This window comes from Zootoca vivipara, chromosome 14 (genome assembly GCF_963506605.1).
Source record: "Zootoca vivipara chromosome 14, rZooViv1.1, whole genome shotgun sequence".
In the NCBI taxonomy this organism is placed as follows: domain Eukaryota; kingdom Metazoa; phylum Chordata; class Lepidosauria; order Squamata; family Lacertidae; genus Zootoca; species Zootoca vivipara.
This window is the reverse complement of record NC_083289.1, coordinates 32,987,537-33,006,907: the sequence shown is the minus strand read 5'-3', so window position 1 is coordinate 33,006,907 and position 19,371 is coordinate 32,987,537. Positions and strand designations below refer to the sequence as shown.

The 19,371-nt window shown below is 44.0% G+C and overlaps 1 protein-coding gene across 1 annotated transcript in view; it reads left to right on the top strand.

Annotated features, from left to right (window-relative positions):
- The window catches only part of RBFOX1 (RNA binding fox-1 homolog 1), a 158,773-nt gene that overhangs the window by 31,685 nt on the left and 107,717 nt on the right, over positions 1 to 19,371 (top strand). Inside the window, exons 2-5 of the mRNA XM_035132149.2 lie at positions 5,466 to 5,609; positions 7,586 to 7,639; positions 12,987 to 13,079; positions 15,051 to 15,111. Coding sequence (XP_034988040.1) covers positions 5,466 to 5,609; positions 7,586 to 7,639; positions 12,987 to 13,079; positions 15,051 to 15,111 — 352 coding nt within the window. The remainder of the gene's footprint in view (positions 1 to 5,465; positions 5,610 to 7,585; positions 7,640 to 12,986; positions 13,080 to 15,050; positions 15,112 to 19,371) is intronic.

Sequence of the window (19,371 nt, the reverse complement as noted above, 5' to 3'; positions counted from 1 at the left end):
AGCATCACACTTTTCAAAGAACCTGTGCGCCTTCTGTACCAGAATTTTCTCAATTTGCACCAGGAACAGCAAATCTGTCCATTTTTGTTTCTCTAGGTTTTTCATTTTTCCAATCTTAAGTAGAGATGGAGGAGATATTTTGTTTGGCTCACATTTAAGGGTGAACTTTCCTATTTTGCACTTTCCAAAACAATATGTGAACTAAAACAGAATCATCCTTCCAAATTTGCAGGTCTCCTAATTTTGCATTGCAGTTCTCCATTTTGCATTGCAGTTCTCCAGTCAAGTAATGTGAACAAAAAATGCATTTACTGTGTCAAAGTGTGCATATAAATGCCTATTTTAGTGAAGATAACATACAAAAAGGCATTGCATTAGGGGAAATTGCTTTGCAAAAATATTTATATCGGGCAAGATTTTGCTTGTTTCTTCCTCTGCTTCTTTAAACTGCTTGGCTGAGGTTCGCTCTGCTGCCCTCGCCTCAGCCAAGCAGTTTTATGGAGCCATGGCCCACCACCGGCTCACATGAACCTGCACAGGATGGGGGCTCCGTTAAAGTTCTCCCCCCTCCTCAGCTGAGAGAGCCTTGACCCCCGCTCCTGTTTGCACGCAAGTAGGAACAGGATCGGGGCTGCACAGCTGGGTAGCAGAAAGCCTCCTCTTCCCTGCTGAGAGATGCCTGACTCAGCTCCTTCTTGCACATGATTAGGAGTGGGATTGGGGCTGTGAAGTCTGCCCTTCCCAGCTGAGAGCGCCCCGACCCTGCTTGCACACCAGTAAAAGCGGGATAGGGGCTGCTCAGCTGTGAAGCATGAAGCCTGCCCTTCCCAGCTGAGATCCCCATCCTCGCCTGACTGCCTTCTCCGGGAAGGTGTGCTATGCCTTTCCTTGCAAAAGACAGATCCCATCCTCCAGTTGAAGGCAAGCAGGTGGTGTAGATGATATTTGATGCTGCTGATGGGCCCAGTGCTCACCAGAAGCCCCTTTCCACAAGACGCAAATAGGGTGACTTTGCACCTCATGCCTTGCAGACTTTGCCTGGGAGGGTGGGCTGCCTCATTCCTCCTGGGACGAACGACCCCTTCACTGGAGGAAAGAGGCAGCGCACCTGCAAAGGCGAAGGCTGTCAAATGCACAGAGCCTGACAGGTTCCGTGAGCTTGCCTACTGCTGTTTGGTCTGTCTTTGTGGAGTGGGGGGCTAGTGGGCAAGGTTGCTCACTTGCCCCACATGCCAGCGAAGGCAGAGGGAGCTTGGCCAAGCACGACCGGCAGGGGACTTGGGCCTGGCTTCGCTGGGGACAGGAGCCTTTCCGTCCCCTGGCTGAGCAGCAGGCTGGGGACAGCTGTATTGGCCACAGCCCGCGAGGCACTGGGGTAAAAGCGCCTCAGCTCTCATGATGAGAGCTGCCACAGTTTCACCTGGCATCTCACCGGCTGGGGCCAATGCAGCTTTTTTCAACATTGTGGTATATCACTAAACCATGATGTTTGTCTGGCGATACACCGTGATGTTGAAAACCCAACATCACCCAGCCCTAATCATGAGATAAGTCCTCCCATGGGGCCTTTTCAGATCAGGCACACAGGAAGGAAGGAAGGCTATAGAGTGCTGGGCAAACATTTGAATGGGAAAATAAACTCACACGACACTCACAGCCACCTCACAGTGATCAGGTAAGCTCAGCTTCACGCACCCCTAAAATTATAAAGAAATTCTAAAGCGCCCTGAGAAAGGGGTTGAAGAATTGAAGTTTCTTTTGAGAGGGAAGAAAGCATTTGAGAAATTGGAGGGTACAGTCACTTATTGAAATGTCACTGAAAATCACAGTCAAAGCGAGTTTGAAAGTTCTTCCACAGGCAAACCTCTCACGGATTATGAGGGAAGCCAAAAATGAATTTCAGGATGATGAGTGAAAATTCTCAACAGAGTTATGTGCTTTGTTAGCCTTGTTAGACCAGTTTTATACCTGACATTCCCGGTCTTCTTTTTTTGTAATGGAACTTCAATGGTGGTGGTGACTTCTGCCTCTTCCAGGGTACCCAGAATTGCCAGGAGGGCCCTTTTCAAAGATGCTCAGGTGGAATTAGATATGGAGACGGATTCAATTTGTTTTGCATTTTTATTGAACTGATCCTAATACATCAATCAGAATATAATGATCTTTTGAATTTCACACTACTATTTTGCTGAGGGGAAACTCCCAGACCAAAATGTGTTTGAAAATTTTGGAATAGAATATGTTTACAACTGCGTGCATTTAGATAAAGACACATTTTTAAAATATACATTCCCGCACACATTTTTAAATAAACAAATGAATCACAGATTATTATTTTTTTTGCAGAAAAGTGATTATTTATGAAGAAACACATGCAGAATTGGCATGCACCCAAAATCTCTAGACCAGCCTTTCTTAACCTTGGTTCCCCAGATGTTGTGGGACTGTGGTTGCCATCATCCTTGGCCACTGGCTGTTCTGGCTAGGAATGATGGGAGTTATAGTCCAACAACATCTGTGGAACCAAGGTTGAGATGTTCCAATACTGAGTCATAGTCCTTCCCCTAATGGTATCAACCTTGCACAATTTATGAGAATGAAATTTTGAATAGAGATGATGATGATGATGATGATGATGTATATATTGGTAGTAACTTGTATACAGCAAGGGGAGATATCAGAAATGGCTTCTCAAATCTCCAGCAATCTTTGAACCATGCACTGCTGAATGAGATGGCAGCGGGGGAGGGGGGAGGTCAAGGAAAATCTCCCTGTGTTTTAGAAAGTGCATGTGTTTATTCCATGCTTTCACTGCTTATTTGTTTGGTTTTGTGCCAGAAAATTAAGTTAAGAAAGGTTCTTATGCAAAAAAAAGTATATATATATACACACACACATATATATCTACAGTATGATTAATTAGGTATCCCATATTGTCTTCAAATTTCTAAACAGAAAAGAAAAAAAAACAGCCCAGAGCATTCTTAACATTTTGGTTTGCAAAAGATGATTAATTTTAATTTTCAGATGACATAATGAAATTAATTGCTTTCATGTTGTTGAAACAGAAGGCCTCTAAAACTTGCCATCAGGCTACAAAATGAAAGTAATATGCATATATATTGTGGATTGTGAATGCAACTCTTTCCCAGGCAGGCTAAGGTACTATTCACTCATTTATTTCTGTTTGTGCTCTCCCCCCCCCCCCCCAAATTCCAGTCCTGACATGGGAATGTGCTCGGAGCTTGTACGTCAGATCAAACTAATTTGAACACACACTTACTGGAAATGTGTTGTTGCGTGTCATAGATTTGCATCCATGGCCAGCACCACCTAGTGGTGGAAATGGAACTGGAGTAAAGAAATGAACAAGAGGAATCTAGAGGAAGCTGGGATTTCTTATTTCAGATAAAGCCCAGGAGCACCTGAGAGGCTTATTATATCCTCACTGCCAGCTTCTCTCCGCCCTGGCCATCACATGGGCACTCTTACTCTAACTCTGAGCTTCCCACCAGCTCCCCTGCCACTGATTCTTGAGGTCCAAGGGCTGAAGGTCGGAAATTGGGTGTCAAGGCAGGACCTCATCTGTGGAGCTCCCTGCCTAATTTAAATTTAGGCAGCCGCTTTTGCTGTATTGTTTTCAGCGCTTGCTGAAACTTTTTTTTTTTTGGTTTAGGGAAGCCAGCCTGGATACACAATTTTAAAATCAATTTTAACATGTTATTTTATTCTGTTGTTGGCATCTGTCTGTTTTGAGAGTCAATGGAGTGTGCATCCCGGGGTTAGCAGCACTGAAGTGATCTCCAGTGGCAGAGCTAGAGCTGCATGGGTGCCCAGAGTGGCGGCCATGCCATGCGCAGGGGGGGTTTCCGGGGGGGGGTAGTGCAACCCACAACGGCGGTAGTGGAGAGATCCACGGCATGGAATGGCAGTGGTGGGCGATCTGCGGTGGGGTGAGCCACCACGCACTGGGATGCCAGGGCGAGCCCCCACGGTGTGCCTTTTTGTCACCCCTTCACAGATGACACCCGGGACGGACCGCCCCCATTGCCCCCCTTCCTACACCCCTGGTGACCTCCCCAGGGCGCAAGTGTATGGAGGTCCTGGGATGCCCAGAGAGCACAATGTGGGCCGAAGGAAATCAGAGCACTCCGTTTGGCACTAGCTTGGCTGCTGGAGTTGCTGGAAGGAGGCACACAAGCACCACCCAACCATCTTAGGGACGCCATTCTGGATTTGTGTAGGGCTTACCCCATAGCCTTTTCTTCTCCCCAAGATATCCCACAAGGCAGCAGGGGTTTAGGAACATAATTTTCCTTCTCCTAGATCAGGCATCCCCAAACTTTGGCCCTCCAGATGTTTTGGACTACAATTCCCATCTTCCCCAACCACTGGTCCTGTTAGTTAGGGATCATGGGAGTTGTAGGCCAAAACATCTGGAGGGCCGCAGTTTGGGGGTGCTTGTCCTAGATGGGCTTCCCTCCCAGGTTGATCAGCCCCATTTAGCGTGTATATTCATTATATAACTAAATAGTTTGTTAGTTTGATACATTTAATGCCCGTTTGTTTTGTGACATTTGATTTTATCTGAATTTTTAATGCATTTTTATAGTGTTTTATGTACAATGTTTAGAGCCTTTTGTTAAGAGGTATGTAAACCTTTTCAAATAAATGATTTAATTTAAATTTTAAAAATTCCTTCCAGTAGCACCTTAGAGACCAACTAAGTTTGTCATTGGTATGAGCTTTCATGTGCATGAAGAGGTGTGCATGCACACAAAAGCTCATACCAATGACAAACTTAGTTGGTCTCTAAGGTGCTACTGGAAGGAATTTTGTTTGTTTGTTTGTTTAGACTACAGCAGACCAACACAGCTACCTAACTGTAACTTAATTTAAATTGTCAGAGAGGCTGTCAAGGGGCTGAACAAGATGTCAGTGAGGGGTATTGTCAGTTTTACTCATTGTGGATCCACAGAAATGAATGGGCAGTACATTTCTGAATTGAGTTTATTGCTTGGGGAACCCTCAGGAATGGTGTTGGGAACAGTGTGGCCGAAGACCACCTGAAAGGAAGAGGTTCAAAAGCAGAGGGTGGTATCCAACTAAGTTCTATTTAGAACAGACCCACTGAAATGAATGGACCTATGTTAGCCATGTCCATTGATTTAAATGGGTCAACCATGAGTAGGAATAGAATTGCATGGAACACAGAGCTTCCACATCTGATCCCACTGGACTGAGAGGAACATATCAAGAAGGCACACAGCTTCCTAACTGATGTTATTTATTCAGATGACCAGTCTCCCTGCCCCTTTCTTGTTTATCCATTCATGAACACCAGTTTCCAGAGGAAATGCAATTCTGGTGTAACAGAACAATGCTGGAAGGCCTGGCTAACTTTTTTTTCTCTCCCTTCCCACATTCCATCCCATCCCCGCCCCCTGCTTGATTTTTTTTTTTAGCAGACAGACGATGCAGCACAGACCGATGGACAGCAACAGACACAATCTTCTGAAAACACAGAAAACAAATCACAGCCGAAACGGCTGCATGTCTCAAATATACCCTTCAGATTCCGGGATCCAGATCTCAGACAAATGTTTGGGGTAAGTACTTTGTGTTCTTACACATTTTGCCTTTTTTAAAATCTAGTATTTTTTAAGTTGTACACCACCCTGAGATCTATGGATGAAGGGCGGCAAACAAATTAAATAAAGAAATTAAATAAAGAAATAAAATACTAGTTTACATTGGCACTGGCATTTAAAGGGGAAAAAAGAAGGTCCTCTTCAGATTGTAGCCTCACACTCACTAAGTTTTGAATGTGCATCTTCAGTCCTATAAACAGGGCTCAAGCCAGATGCAACTTCATGTACATCTCAGTAGCTGCACCTTCTTTATATGTTCTCAATGAGTCAAGGGGCACTTATTCTTAACCGAGAGCCTGCAGGCAGTTCCATATCAGACATTTAAAGCACAGACGATTCACATTTAAAACACATGACTCCCCCAAGAATCCTGGGAACTGTAGGTTGTTAAGGATGTGGGCATATATTAGGGGAGTCATATGTTTTAAACGTGCATTGGCTGTGCTTTAAATGTCTGGTGTGGATCTGCCAGCAGGTTATTGGCTAAGAATAAGCTGCTAGGATTCTTTGAGGGAAGTCATGTGCTTTAAATGCATATTGAGTGTGCTTTAAATTCATGGTGTCTATCTGTCCTGAGACAGTTGAAGCATCTTCCATTATTTGTTTCATGGAACCATCGAGGCCATCTCAGAAGAAAACAGCAACAAAGGTCGAGTACACAACAAAAGCACTTTTAACACACACATACACCAAAGAATCCTAGGAACTTCAATTTATCCCCCCCCCCAGCTGCAACACCAAGTGCCCTTAAGAAACGACAGTTTCCAGGATTCATGGGGGGGGGGGATACATTTTAAATGTGTTTTCAATATCTGGTGTGTACATAGCCAAAAAGTCATGTGCCACATCAAAGACTAACAGATCTGTTTGTGTTTAAGGGGCAATATGACAGATGAAGGGGGGCAGGGCAAAGTTGTTGAGCTTTTTTTTAGGGGGGAAGCTCAGAGTTGTTTAGCTTTGGGGGGGGGCACGCAACTCTCTCCCATGCCACTGCAGGTGGAGAGAGGAGAGCAATCCCCGCAGAGGATTGGAAGGGAAGCTGCGCACCCTCCAGCCACATGGGTAGCAGGCGCACAACTCTCTCCCATGCCACTTCGGGAGGAGAGCAATCCCTCCCCCAGGAGGGAAGCTACGTGCCTCATGAGCAGAGTGCGTGCACTGGGTGGGCCTCTCGACGGCCCGCCAATCCCAGGCACACAGGAGGGCAGAGCCAGCCGGCTGCCTCAGCGTCCGCAGCAGAAAAGCCTGCGGCGCTCCAATGGGCTCGGCTCCACTCAGCAGCAGCTGTTGGCTAGCCTGGCTCTTCAATACCCAGACTCCAAATCTCGGCCCCGGACTCTCGGCTTGGCGCCCCTGAGAGCCCAGCACCCAGGTGCCCCACACCCCTAGTGCCTATGGGTAAGCCCGCCCTGAGTTGATGTACTGGAAGGTGTCACATGGCAAAAGTGGGTCATATAAAAAGGGGGTAAATAGGAACTTATACAGAAATGTGCCAGACTGAATTTAAGATTAGAAAAATGAGAAACCTTGAGAAAACAAGGTTACTTTCAGTAATTATAACAGGGGACCCCAGTTTAGGGGTTCCTCCTGGAAATGAGATGCTCCCCTGCCTGCGACAAGGGTCACCCCATCAACCTGAATGGAATCTTCGTCTCCACATACACCAAGTAGTGCATAGGAACATGCTTACTTGAACTGCATAGAGTAGACTGCAAACAGGGATGTTTGTATGTGCAGAGATGAATCTGCTGGTAGGTATTGTTATTAGCTGCACTTCAGAATGCAGTTATTTTCCTACACTATAGAATCCTCGAAGTGTCCTTTTTTATTTTTATTGTTTGCATTTATATGTTTCTAATGCATTGGTGGTGGAGGAGGGAAGTATTTTTTTAAAATGCTTATGTGGTTTCTTCTTCTTTTTTGTTTCCTTGCAGCAATTTGGTAAAATCTTAGATGTTGAAATTATTTTTAATGAGCGAGGCTCAAAGGTAAGCAGTTGAATACACCTGTGGCAATGTTGAATTTGTTTGAAGTATTCAATACAAATAAGAGGAAGCAATTGCAGTGCTGTAATAAACCCTTTCTAAATATCCACTTCAACAGAAGCACCTATTGGGCTGCTTCCCCCCCCCCACTCCACCCCCACACTTTCTTTCTTGTCAATTTCCCAAACAGCGTGAAATTCATTGGCCTAATTTTGAATCCCTTTAAAGGGGATAATTTTAACTACGATAAACTGTCACCAGTTAAAGGGGAATATTGCCTTCTGCTTTTAAATATAATCAAGTGTTTTCTGCTGATTCTCTCTCCCATCCCTGATAATTGCCTTACTCATTTGGTGAAATTAGTTCAAGCTTGCAAGGGGAAAAAAAAGATTGTTAGAATAGGTATATATTCTGCTCTTGAAATGGAAGCAAGTAATATAATCTAATATCCTCTGGAGTAATTACTTGATCAAGTGTGATTCCCCACCCCCACCCCCACCCCCAAGATTATGAAAGTGCAGCTGCTGTCCTGCTTAGTTAAAACTTTCAAAATGTTGCTAACCTTTTTGAATTCAATTTCTGTGCTGCTTGAGCAAAACAAGAGACAAAGGCTGCAATGCTTTACCCAGTGATTTAGATCAATCGGACTTACTTTAGAGCAGGTGTGGGGAATGTTTGACCCTCCAGATATTGCTGAACTCCAACTTCCATCAGCCCCAGCAACCATGGTTAGTCACCAGGGAAGAAGAGAGCTATAGTTCAGCAACATCTGAAATGCTACAGGTTCCCCACCTCTGCTTTAGAGGCTGGAGTAACTGTGGCCTTTCAGAAGTTGTTGGACTACAACAGGCACCCCCAAACTGCGGCCCTCCAGATGTTTTGGCCTACAACTCCCATGATCCCTAGCTAACAGGACCAGTGGTCGGGGAAGATGGGAATTGCAGTCCAAAACATCTGGAGGGCTGAAGTTTGGGGATGTCTGGACTACAACTTCCATTAGCCTGCTTGATCCTTGGTCATGCTGGCTGGGTTGATGGGAACTGGAGTGCAACAATATCTAGAGAGTCACAGGTTCCTCATCCCAGGTCTGCACTGCTTGGAATTGGCTGCTCTACCACCCTTTCCCCAATTTTGCTTAAAAGGAATGCAGCCTGAATCATGGAGTCTCTTAATAGCTGCTTTGCTCTTGGTTTGGACATACAGGTTATCCACCCAATGGGGTGCAGAAGTAAGCTTTGGGCTCACATTCTCAGTAGTGGGTGGTGTGATGGAATAGTGGAGCTCACCTTGCTTCTGGTTGGCTGCACTGCTGTTGCTTACTGGGAGTCATAGGGGGGGGGGAGAGGGAAGGTCGGTGATTTCTGAGTGCACCTGATTGCATGGACGTAGCCAGGATTTATGTTAGGGGGGCAGGCTTTATGTCGGGGTGTGTGTGCAGAATCTCAGTTAATATTTTAATTGATTTACTTAATGGGGGGCAGCTGCCCCCTGTCCCCCCCACTTGGCTACGCCCATGCCAGATGGGCTCCGCCCGTGTGTTTGCGTGATGCCAACCACACACACCCCTTTACCTCCTAGTAAGCTGTAATGATGTGGCCAACTGGGGGTCAGGTAAGCCCTGCCACCCCACTCCACTATCTTCTACTGTTCAACATTCATATAACCAGTAATGAAAGTTGAGGCCTTGGTGTGGCGCTGTGAGTTTGACCTGTGAGACCTACACAGTTCTCATCTATTAGCATGAGGATGGGGAGTTGTCTTCTGCACCATGTCACATGGATAATCTAGGTGTCCAGACCTCGTGTGAATCGCCTATAGGAAAGGAGAGGTAGTTCTCAGTTTCTGGCTTCCATCTGAACATGGACATTTGGGTACCAGAAGCCCTTTGCCCTTTCTTGCCCATTTAGGCTTTGTCCATGTCCCTGTCCCAACTTGCTCCCCCTAGGAAAGCAATTCTGACTACCAGTATTATAGAAATGGAACAGATTCTCTTCAGAGCATGCTACCCCACAAAGGTCAGCTCCTTCCATTTTAAAGAAAACTTGTCTGTTCCCCTCCAGATGATATTGGATTCCATCTTCCATCAACTAGCATGGCCATTGGTCAGTGATGAAGGAAGTTGGTCTCCAACATCATCAGGGGCCCATATGTTCTCCACCTCTGTTTTAAAGAATACAGTTCTATACCATCCCTCCCTTCTAGTCATGCAGTTTTATTCTGAGAGAGGAGAGTTAACAGGGGTGGGAATGTCTAGTGTCTCACATTGTTTGAAAAGTTGGACTATATTTATGTACACAATGTTTTACTTGTCTTTTTTGTAATAACTGAAATATAAAATTTCTCTGTCAGTACTAGATGAGATATTTGGAAGCTTAAAGTGCAGGTTCATATCTGTTGGAACATTCATTTAATAACGGTAGCAAAGTTAGATGGTATGAATTGCTTAAAGCACTATACTAAGCAAATGCTGAATTAGTAATGCAGAATTTTGCATTGCTGGGTGGAATCAGTCCTGCCACTTCTGCTGTGGCACAAGATGGGAGTCATGGCTACACCACTCATTTCATTGCAGGCAGTAGATGGAAGAGGACAGCCCAAAGTGACTCTGCTTAGAGGCGAGATCCACAGGCTAGGAGCATGACAAAGTTATTCTATGAGGGCTGGAAAGAGAGTTACTCAAGGTCCCCCAGAAAAGCCAAGGGTTATGTTTGATCTATATTTGTGTCAGCCATGCTCTGATCAAGTTAGGGAGGAGGCAAGGTCCTTGGCCCAACGTGGTGTCCATCTGGATGCTTTGGACTACATCCCCCACCATCCCTGACAATTTGTTGTGCTGGCTGCGGTTAGTGGGGCTGGTGGGAACATCTGGAAAGCACCAGACTGGGGAAGGCAGTCAGAGGTGAAGCAGAGTTCTCTGGCAAAGTGGGTCAGGCAGGGAGAAGATATAAAGATCAGAAGCACAGACCAAAGGAAGGGGCTCAGCTCACGAGTAAGAGCAGGCTCAATCCCAGGTTCAATTCCCCACATCTCCAGTTGGACTGGAAATGTCCTGTGTGAAACCCTGAGAAGCAACTGCTGGGGAGTATGTGGTTCCTCCAGATGTTGTTGAACTCCATCTCCCATCATCCCTGAACATTGGCTGTGATGGTTGGGGCTGAGAAGAGTCCAGCAATAACTGGAGGTGGCGGGATTCCCCACCCCCTGGGCTAAGGCATCTCAATCCTAGTGTTGTGTCCTTGGATTTTCGTTGTGAAAATAGGTGGTTCTGAAGGAATCCCCATGAAGGTCATCATAGTGAGATTGCTATCACTGTGTTATTCTATTATCATAATTCCAGAGAGAACAAGCGAGAGTGTACTTCATTTTCCATTGAGACTCTCCAAGTTCCCTTACTAGGCATGAGTTTATGGATAACCAAGAATAAGTGCACAGATCTGCTGCCTGCTTTGAAATAAATGGAAGCCTTTCTTGTGGGTGTTGGTGGTGAATCCAGAGTATTTATTTAAATTCCCATTCTCATAAGAATGACTGGGGTGAAGCAGGCTTCTCTCCTCGGTCTAGGAGTGCTGATTTTTGCAGTTGCCAGAAGTTGCCGGAAGGGTGCAATGGGTTGAATCCAATGGTAATCTTACTCACAGGAGACCCATTGAAATGAATGGACATACCAAACTTAGGTTCATTAATTTCAATGGGTCTACTCTGAGAAGAATTCAGTTGGCCATCACCCTTTTCTTATGAGTAGCCCACAAGCTTCAGGTGCCCCCAAGGGCTGTGGCAGCCGCTGAGATCATCACAAACTGCACCTCTGGAGGCTACTCCTTGATTCCTGCTGCTTGGGGATTGCAAAAGTTGGCGACCTGCATCCACCCAAAGTATAGCACTTCAGGCAAATCTATACAGATTTTGGAGCAACAGTGGGCTCATTCATATACAGCCCTAGCATATATACCCAATGTGCAGTGGGGGCGTTGTTGGGGGAAGACTTGGGTGCACATTTTCAACCCCGCCACCAGCATCTTCTAGAGGATGTTTAGTGTGAACATGGACCACCCACCGTCATCTTTGCAGTGGAGAAATGACATGTGCACAAATGTAGCCATATAGGTCTAGATTTACACTAAACACCTGATGGGTGTGTTGGTGGTGGGGTGTTGCAGATGTGCAAGGTGTGCTCACCCTCCACTGCATGTTGTGCATGTATGCCAAGCCTGTATTACAAACAACCCAGAACCTGATGCATGGACATTATCCTTATTTTAAAATGAAGCGAATAAGGAGGATGAAAATGTGATCTCATTCAGAGATACGCAGCATGGTGTCCTCCAGACGTTGCTGGACTACAACTCCCATCAGCCTTAATGATGGCCTGAAATGATGGGAGCTCTAGACTGATAATCTCTGAAGGACTCCATGCTGCCTGCCTCTGGCCTAGCCAAACCTGGGGCGAGCTGTTTGCATTTCTGAATTCTGTTCTTTATTTATTCATGTCACACAATTATGTTTGATCTTTTTCTAAGAGTCAGGAAGTTTCTGCTCAGTTCCAAGCCCTATTTTCTTTCATTGGCGGTCCTTGCATTTTGTTTTGTTTTCCTGAGACGACCCCCCCCCCTTTTTCTTTTTTCTTTTCTTTAAAGACAAAAAAAGTAAATATTATAGATTTCACCAAAATTTATAAAAAACAACAACAACCCTAGTGTGTTGCATGTGAAAAATATGTTTCTTTGCTTCACAATGGCATGAAGGAACTAGTCCAAAGTTCTAGATGAGGTTTGCATTTTGGTGTTGAAATTTGTGCACAAAGTTTTGGTTTGTCTTACTATTTGGTTGAGTCGACTCTGCATGCCATTCAAAGTGAGCCAACTTTCTTTTCCCTCGCCATTCCCTTTTTATTTGTTTGTTTGTTTTCCTATGTGATGACATGGTTCCATTGGTTTAGGATTTTCCTTTCTTTTTTTTCTTAGATTTCCTTCCCTCCTTTTTCCCCGCCCCTCCCGCCCCCCGCAGTGACAATTTAGATAACTAAACCAATACTGTTAATAAAAGCGAAAGGTGTTTGGTGTTCATCCTTTGACTTCCTTCAGGGGATATTTAACTGATGAAAGAGAGACAGAGAGAGAAAAGTTGTTCACGTTGGTCGCTTTATTAATTGCACATCTCGGTACGATTATAATTTTTATTTTTCTAATTTGCATGTTGCAGAAATGAAGAAGGAACAAGAACCTTTTTAATTAAAGAGAGAGAGAGAGAGGGAGAGAGACAGAGAGAGACAAAGAAAATAAGCAAAGAAGTGGTCATTGTCTGAAATAATGATATGCACGTTATTTTCCCCCCTTCTCCCACCTGCATGCAGGGATTTGGTTTCGTTACTTTCGAAAATAGTGCTGATGCCGAAAGGGCGAGGGAGAAATTACACGGCACCGTGGTAGAGGGCCGTAAAATCGAGGTGCATGTTAAAAATATTTTCCTTTTCATCTTTTTTATAAATGTCTGCCTCACTCTCATTTGTTGTTTCAGATGCATCATTAGTGTCTCTGGTGTGCCTCCCCTTTCCCTTCCCATAGTTTTTTTCTATATATATCTATATCTATACATATGTATATAGATTCATATATGTATACATATATATTTATTTATATATATACATATATATATACACACACACACATATGTATGTATATATAAATAAAGATAATTTGGCCTTCCTTCGGTTTACTTTTAATTTTTCTTTCTTTCCTTTTTCTTTTATTTTTGGATCAATTTATTTTGTAACTCTTACCATCATCCCTTATTGCTGAAAGCTGTATGGCAGAAGTGTGAGAAGCTTTTAACCGTTTTGCTGTGATCTGAAAGGTTTTGTTAACTCAATGGGTGCAATAGATTATTATTTTTTTTAAAAAAAGAGGAACAAAAATTGGAAAAAAGAAAACCACACCAAAAATTAAGCGACAAAGCAAAAAAAACAATACTAAAAATTGAGGTCGTTTTTGGTTTATTTTTATTTGTTTATTTATTTATTATTTCATTTGTTTGCTTTCACTGCAGGGTTGAGGCAGGATCTACAGTGGCTTTCAAAACTATTCCCATTTGGAAATCAAATAAATTCTGCAAACGAAATACAAACTTTTTTGGGGTGGTGGTGGTTTGGAGTCTAAAATGTTGGTTTTCATTTTGGACAAATTCCCAGTTAAATTTTCCATTGGGGGTGTAATGGGAGGGGATGAGCCTATGAATATTTATTTATACCACCACTGGATCCCCTTCAACACTGAATTGTATTTGTTAGAATTTTAAAAGAAAAAGAGAGCGAGAAAAACCAATTGAAAATGCTGTCGTCTTTTGAGTAAGATGTTGCATGTTTTGCCTTTTCCATTTTCCCCTCCTTCGACGGTAGCGCTTAGGGCCCTCACCAAACTCTCAGTAACCATGGTAACTGTATACATACCCCATGCTGGCGATGGTGCTGAATGGTAAGTGGGAAAGTCCACCCGCCGTTTCACGTATCTTTTTAAAGCGCTGATATATATATACCACGTGGATTTTTTTGACTTGTCGTATTAAGTTTTCTTGATGCTCTCTATATTTTTTTATCTATATCGGTACGCCTGTCAATTTGAGTGTCTGTTTTAAGCAAGCCTTGGAGACACTGACTGGATTGAGGATATGACTTTTGCACACATCTTACTCAGATTGTTAACTTCCATATTGTGTTAAATAATGCACCCTCTTTTTTATCCTTTTGTTAGCTGTGGTTTTTGAAAGCTTGAATGATTTTGTTAGTTTTCTTGCAATGAATCAAATGAGGCTCATGTCTTCCCAGTGTTGAATGCTACCTGTTGCTTCCCCCCCAATGAATCCCCTCTTTGAAAGGGTTATGTTGCACAATGCTAAGATCCGTTTGTCCTTTACTTATTTATTTATTTCCTTCCTTTCTTCCTTTTGGAAATTTAATTTCTCCCCCTGTACCTTGTCTCTTTCCCCTTTCTACTCCACTGCATGCCCCTTCATACAGTGTTTTTTCCTTTCCCTGTTTTGAAATATTTCGTTGTTTCAGTGTTACCATGGAACAAGATGCATGCTTTTAAATCTTCAATTATGCAAAACCTTTTTAATTTGCTTTTAATGTCTCTTTATTAAAGTTTAAAGGAGATGATGTTATTTTATTGAAATGATTTGGAAGTGGGTTTTTTTTAATATATATATATATATACAAATGGCAATGACAGTAAATGTAATTATAAATAGTTTTTCCCCCTTTTGTTATGCACTTTCTGCTATTTCTTATTATTTTTTATTTGGGGGGCATATATTAAATTGCATTTATACATGACTAATATAGTAATGCATGCCTTTCATTAGTATCACGGACATTCCTCTATCGCAGAAATGGCACTAATTTACTTTTCTATGTGCTTAGGTAAATAATGCGACAGCTCGAGTCATGACAAATAAGAAGACAGTTAACCCTTATACGAATGGTAAGTACATGAAATGTGTGTTCTGGGGGTATTCCTTTTCCAATGTTCTTGTTACATAATGCTTTATTTATATACTGCTTTTTTACTCAAAGCGGCTAATGGCAGATTGACGGGAAAGACAGATACGAAAAATGCATAAGAAATACAAGAAATCTATCAAAACAATATAAAATAGCAAAATCACCAAATACCCATCAATCACTTTTATAAGTTGCAATCATGCTCCCACCACAGACATGATCCACATCATTCCACCTCCCACTGGGAAGCCAAGTTAACTATCTTCTACCTTGGAGAAAGCTCTCCCTCAAACCAATGTATTTTAATTTTTTGTTGGAAGCTGCCCAGAGTGGCTAGGGAAACCCAGCCAGATGGGCAGGGTAGAAATAATAAATTATTATTATTATTATTATTATTATTATTATTACCCATCTGCCTTTCCTGGACATAGCCAGGATTCGGCCGTCCGGGAAAATCCGGATGTACGGTATGGCAACCCATGTTGCAAGTGTTATAAAAGCTCAACACTTTTTGAAATATGGCAACCCTAGTCATAACCAATTTGCTTTGGAAGCAACTCTGCACTTTCTTTGCTCTGCCATCTTCTGCTGTGGCAGAAAACTGTTACTACAACCACCACCTTCCCTCGTTGGCTTTTCTGGAGTTGGTTTGAGCCTCTGAGTGCTTCTTGAAGCTTCGGAATTAGACATATCGGAACTTTCCACTTGGCCTGTGTCCATAACCCTGTTATAAAAGATGAAAGGGAAACTTTACACAGCTGATCAATAAAGCTAGCTCCCCCTCACCAGCAGAGGCAGCCATGAGATAAGATGGACCTTGGTTTTCTTGCCCCCCTTCCCCCTACTTTTCAGAGCTCATTAACGAGATGGTTTCCATCATCGAAAGTGGGGGAAAGAGAAGCAGGTGGTTTATTTTTTTAATGGCCCTGTCATATTTATCTCTCCCCATTGTGGTAAAATGAAAAGTAAAATAAAATAAGCACTTGCAGCTTGACATGTAGTTATTAAGCTTGTAACAGTAAATCATGGTGTTGAGGAAGCTCTGGAATTTCTTCTGCTTTTTCCAGGGGAAGCCCTCTTATTCCCCCCCCCCCACCTCTATCTGTGTATATTTGGTCCAAGTTATGCAAATAGTCATAATTTCATTTTGCCCAAGCATTTCTGAAATACAAGCAGCCCCTCATTTATGCAGGGGTTACGTTCCGAGCAGTGCTATTTTCCTAGAAAAAGAGGTGCCGAAACGCACCATGGGCACCTCCCTCTTTCTCTTAGAACGGCAATGGCACCCACCTGAGAGGTGCCCGAACCCACTTGAGAGATGCAGAAACTGAGCCCCCTGAAAAAAGCCCTGGTTCCAAGGTACCGCACTTGTCGGTGAAATCACATATAATTGAAACCCACTGAAAAAGCCCAGTTCCATCCCTGCTCTGCCCTGCCCTGCCCTGCCCCCATCTCACTCCATTCTGCCATTTTAGCGATGTTTCAGTGATGTCTTTATGTTGTTTCCAGGTCACTTCCAGGTTCAGCGCAATGCATGTATACAAGGTCGCACACATATTGAACACACATAAACAGGGGGCTGCCTGCATGTCATTCCTGGGGCATTTAGAAGGGGACAGAGAGAAAGACAGAATGTTTGATTGGATCAATGCTTTGGAACCAACACATGAGTCAGATATGACATTATTGTGCTCTGTACCTGAGAGTGGGGAGACAGGGGTCCCATCTGCACTATACTTCTAAAGCAGTATCATACCACCTCAAACTCTTATTGCTCTCCCCAAAGAATCCTGGGAGCTGTAGTTTCTTAAGGGTGCTGAGAGCTATTAAGAGACCCCTCTGTTCCCCTCACTGCAGTTCCTAGAGTCCTCTGCTTTGAGGGATTTATTAGTAAACTACTTGGGGAATTGTAGCTATGTCAGAAGAATAAGGGTCCCCTAACAGGTGGTGCTGTGGGTTAAACCACAGAGCCTAGGGCTTGCTGATCAGAAGGTCGGCGGTTCAAATCCCTGTGACGGGGTAAGCTCCCGTTGCTCGGTCCCAGCTCCTGCCAACCTAGCAGTTCAAAAGCACATCAAAGTAGATAAATAGGTACCGCTACAGAGGGAAGGTAAACGGTGTTTCTGCGTGCTGCTCTGGTTCGCCAGAAGCGGCTTTGTCATGCTGGCCACATGACCTGGAAGCTGTATGCCGGCTCCCTCGGCCAATAACGCCAGATGAGCGCTGCAACCCCAGAGTCGATCAGGACTGGACCTAATGGTCAGGGGGCACTTTACCTTTTTAACAGTTCCCAGCACCCTTCAAATAGCTGTGCTTTCACATTACTGCATCACTTTGTTATGTTTTTAAAGTGCACAGAGGAACATAGGAAGTTGCCTTATAACAAGTCAGATATTGGTCCATCTAGCTTAATATTGGCAATAATGCTCATAGCTGCCAAGTTTTCCCTTTTCTCACGAGGAAGCCTATTCAGCATAATGGAAAATCCCTTTAAAAAAGGGATAACTTGGCAGCTATGAATAATGCTTGGAAGTGGCTCTCTAGCATTTCAGACAGGGATTTCTCCCAGCCCTAACTTTGAGATGTGGTGGATCTAACTGGCCTTGCTCCTTTGGATTCTTTCTTGAATGGAATGTTTTCATCCTCCATCCTCTTTGAATGCCTATCAGTTGTTATTGGCCGCCATTGGTTCTGGTGCCACCTACTGTTGCCCTTCACCTTACCAGACCCATTTGGGCACCAACCACCACTGCACCGGTCCATCTAGACCAGCACTGCCTGTACCACCTGGCTGTGGTTCTCCAGGGCCTCTGGCCACGGGGTCTTTGCTTGCCCTGCTAGCTGACTTTTTCTGTCCCCGGTCCAAGTGTTTGGACCTGGCACATTCTGAATGCTGAGCACATGTTCTGTTGCTGATCTATTGCCTCGCTCGCCTCCTTCAGTTGCTCTTTCTTTACGTCTGCATGAAGGACATTTTTTTCTCCCCCACCTCCTTCCTCCAAAAGTTTCAACCTGAAGAGATGAGTGTTGTGACAGAAAGACAAATTCATAGAATTACACCCACGGTGGTGAATTTACCTCCTCCAGCCGCTAACACTGGGTTCCTTGGCAGTTCCTCACTCGTATATGTCAAGCTTCTCCTCACACTTGATTAACCCACACAGTTATGGGCCAGCACATACCTCATTGACAAGACAAAGTAAAGTTTAATTGCTGTTATTTTCATGATGAATGAAGTATTTCCTGTGTGAGCTTCACCAAGTTAGATGATACAGCCATCAAATCGGGACTGGAGAGAAAATGAAATATGAGAGTGACTTTCAGCTGAGATCATCGATCTGCATCTTCCAGAATAGTCTCTCTCCCCACCCACCCATCTCCTGTCTTGGACAAATTGAGGCACCATTAGTATAACTTAAAATCCGTGGGTATCTCTCAACCTCTTTTGACAGAAAGGGCTGACAGGTGTGAAAAATCTGCCAAATTGCTCATATCTTGGATTTATACTGATAGGAAATAAAATTATAATGGTATTCTGGAAAATTAAGCTTTTTGAAATTAAACACTTTGTTTTATTCTGTTATTAAATTTATAAGATCTTTGTTATTCTTTAGGCACCATAGAGGATAAATAAGATAAAATTTAACAATGAAGACCGCACTAACGTAATTCAGATGGCAGGAACATAATAAGAAAAAGACAAAAGTGGAATAGTGGAACATGCAGTAAAAAAACTGAGCAGTCTGTGCAAACATTCTTAGTAGATGAAATCAAGGGTTGCATAGACCAAGAGTTGTCAGCCTGGTCCCTACCGCCCACTAGTGGGCGTTTCAGGAATCTAGGTGTGCGGTAGGGGGTTCTATGGCACAAGCTGGATCCTCCTTCCATCGAGCACTGGTGGGAGGTAAGGAAATTTTACCATCAAGAAAGATGCATTAGTGGGCGGTAGGTATAAAAAGGTTGACTACCCCTAACATAGATGATTAGACAAATTCATGGAGGACAAGGCTGTCAATGGCTACTAACCCTAACAGTCAATGTTCTACTCAGGGCCGTCTCAAGCAGGTCGGGCGCCCTGGCGCTGTGGTGCGGAGGTCGCTCCAGCGCCCCCGCCCTAGTGGGTGGGCGCAGCACACAGCACGGCTTCCACGAGGCTTTGCCACGAGGCGCCCCCCTGCCGGCCCAGTGCCCTGGCGCCCCACGCCACCCAGCCTACCCCTAGAGCTGGCCCTGGTTCTAC